Genomic DNA, 2,253 nt, shown 5'->3' with positions numbered 1-2,253 from the left:
GAATGCTCAATTCAATTTTAAATATATATATGCGATAACCCAAGGTAAAGGCCCAAAGCAATTTGAAATATGCCACTTGTCACAATTTTAACATTACTAAAATTCCACTTCTCAAGATTTTAGGGACCCTAGATTTCATATCTCAAGGATTTTGCAATTTTTTTTATATATATAGAATACCCAATTCAATTTTTAATATATGTGACCCAAGTTAAAAGCCCGTTCCAATTTTACATATGCCATTGTCTCAATTTCAAATTCTCACTTTTGTTACAATTCTAAACCATACTCTTGAAGGCTTATGCTATTATATATAATATATATGATATATGATATGATATCCAAACCTAAAGTAGCCGGAATGAAAAAATATTTCTACAATTTTTTCCCACGATGTTTCATCAAAAGTGTTTTTGAAATTTAATTATAATAACAAAATTCAAAGTTTTTTCAAACGATAGTATGAAATATGAAATCTTTTTGGGTCAGTCATAACTTTTGGAGTAATACCCCAATTTAAACTTGTGTAAAAAATCCTTAATTAAGGCTTAAAGATTAATAAATAATAAGAGAGAAGGTTTGGCGTGGAATTTTAAAAATAATAAAAAAAAAAAAATTAAAAAAAAAAAAGGGTGGGGGGATATGAAATGACACGTACTTGGATAATTGTGGATCGACTTTGGGTGATCAATAAGTGCCAGAGGGTACGTGACTGATAGACCATTAGACCTTAGTGATCGAACACTCCTAGTGAGTGATTTATTAGTGTACGTGGCACAAAAACCCTAGATTGATTGGTCGCTGTTAGGTTATTTAAGGCCCCTTATGACAACACTAGCCACCAAATTAACCCAACATGGAAAACCAAAACTTTCTTCCGATCGATTTACAGGGAAATATATTTTCATTTCGCTTTAAAAATAAAGACTACAGTACTAGTACTACTTGCTTCCGATTTACAGTACTACTTGCTTCCGATTTACATATATGGAGCTATATGGTTTTATTCGGGGGTTCTAATTAATAAGCAAGATCTGAGTCTACACAAGGGTTCCACCGCCGTTCATGTACTCAGTAAAGGCAAGTGCAACCAAACCCAACATGGCAAACCTCCCATTCCACATCTCAGCATCTGAAGTCATAAACCCATCTGACTTGGACTCCACGCTGACCCCTTTGAGCAAAGGAATCAGAGATGCAAATGTTAGCAAAATGGTAGTTCCTAGGAACCATGGGATCCCACCGTTGGATATCTGGACAAACAAATCCTGTCCCCTGTATAGCTCTACCGCCATCGCGGCAACGAAGCCGACCATGGCTAGCCTGCCGTTGATCCTCTCCGGTACGGGCCCACCGAATGCGAACAGGTCAGAGAACTTGGTGCTCACCTGTTGATAGCAAAACACGTACGTACGTACGTTGTCAAAATGCATGTAACAACGGTAGGATCGTATATAGTGCTATTTCTTGGGATAAAGGTCATGACTACGTACCTTAAGTGGCTGTTGTTTAATAACAGGTGATGGCTGCTCTTTCTGGTCTTCCTGTAAGCCAAGAAAACGGACTGTTAGGGTCATTTCTTACTTATAGATAAGATAATAAGCTGTAATATTTAACCTGAGAAAAATAAGACAGAAAGCTTGAGATTTTACGTACCTTTGACATGGACCGCACTCGCACGCTAGAATTCCTTGGCAAGCGTGGCACATAAGAACCGGGAAGAAACTGGTTCACCCTAGTAGACCCATTGGCCACACGGGTCAGAGGGCTGGCCAAGATGGATTGCATTACAGCCGAAGTAGTCATCGCGAATGCTTTGAACTTTGAAGAATCAGGAAGCAGGGAATTCTAAATTAATGCAGCGTAGAAATGTGAGTGTCAAACTTGCACTTCCATAGGAGTTGGGCTGTGTATATATAGTACGTATATGCATGAGGGCAGCTGGCAGGCAGATCAGCGCGCGGTGGATATTTAGGATCCCCATCCCACACGTCTTCCATGTATATTTTTTTTCGAAAGCGCATAATTGGGTCACGTGGGTGTAAGCGGCGTGGCCCTCGCAAGCACCACTGCATTCCACTGGTGAGTTTGCGGCCAAAATCGTTCCAGGCTTTCTGTTTTAATTTCTATAAGGACCAGTACATTCCAAATTTTGGTACCCCTCACAAATTGTGCCACGGTACGTTGATTTTTGCCATATGTTTGTTTATGTTTGGAAGGATGGAATTAAACCAACATTAAATTTAAATAATA

General features: G+C 38.9%; 1 protein-coding gene across 1 annotated transcript; it reads right to left on the bottom strand.

Moving 5' to 3' along the window:
• Window positions 1–911: 911 nt before the first annotated feature.
• Window positions 912–1,846, bottom strand: LOC133858767 (early light-induced protein, chloroplastic-like). The gene is made up of 3 exons (XM_062294229.1): window positions 1,657–1,846; window positions 1,494–1,544; window positions 912–1,388 (listed from the first exon to the last, which is right to left on the bottom strand). The coding sequence occupies exons 1-3, from the start codon at window positions 1,804–1,806 to the stop codon at window positions 1,041–1,043; spliced, it is 549 nt and encodes a 182-aa protein (XP_062150213.1). The 5' UTR covers window positions 1,807–1,846; the 3' UTR covers window positions 912–1,040.
• Window positions 1,847–2,253: the final 407 nt, after the last annotated feature.

This window comes from Alnus glutinosa, chromosome 1 (genome assembly GCF_958979055.1).
Source record: "Alnus glutinosa chromosome 1, dhAlnGlut1.1, whole genome shotgun sequence".
NCBI lineage: Eukaryota > Viridiplantae > Streptophyta > Magnoliopsida > Fagales > Betulaceae > Alnus > Alnus glutinosa.
Note: the sequence above shows the minus strand (reverse complement) of the source record. Positions and strands in the feature narration are given on the sequence as shown.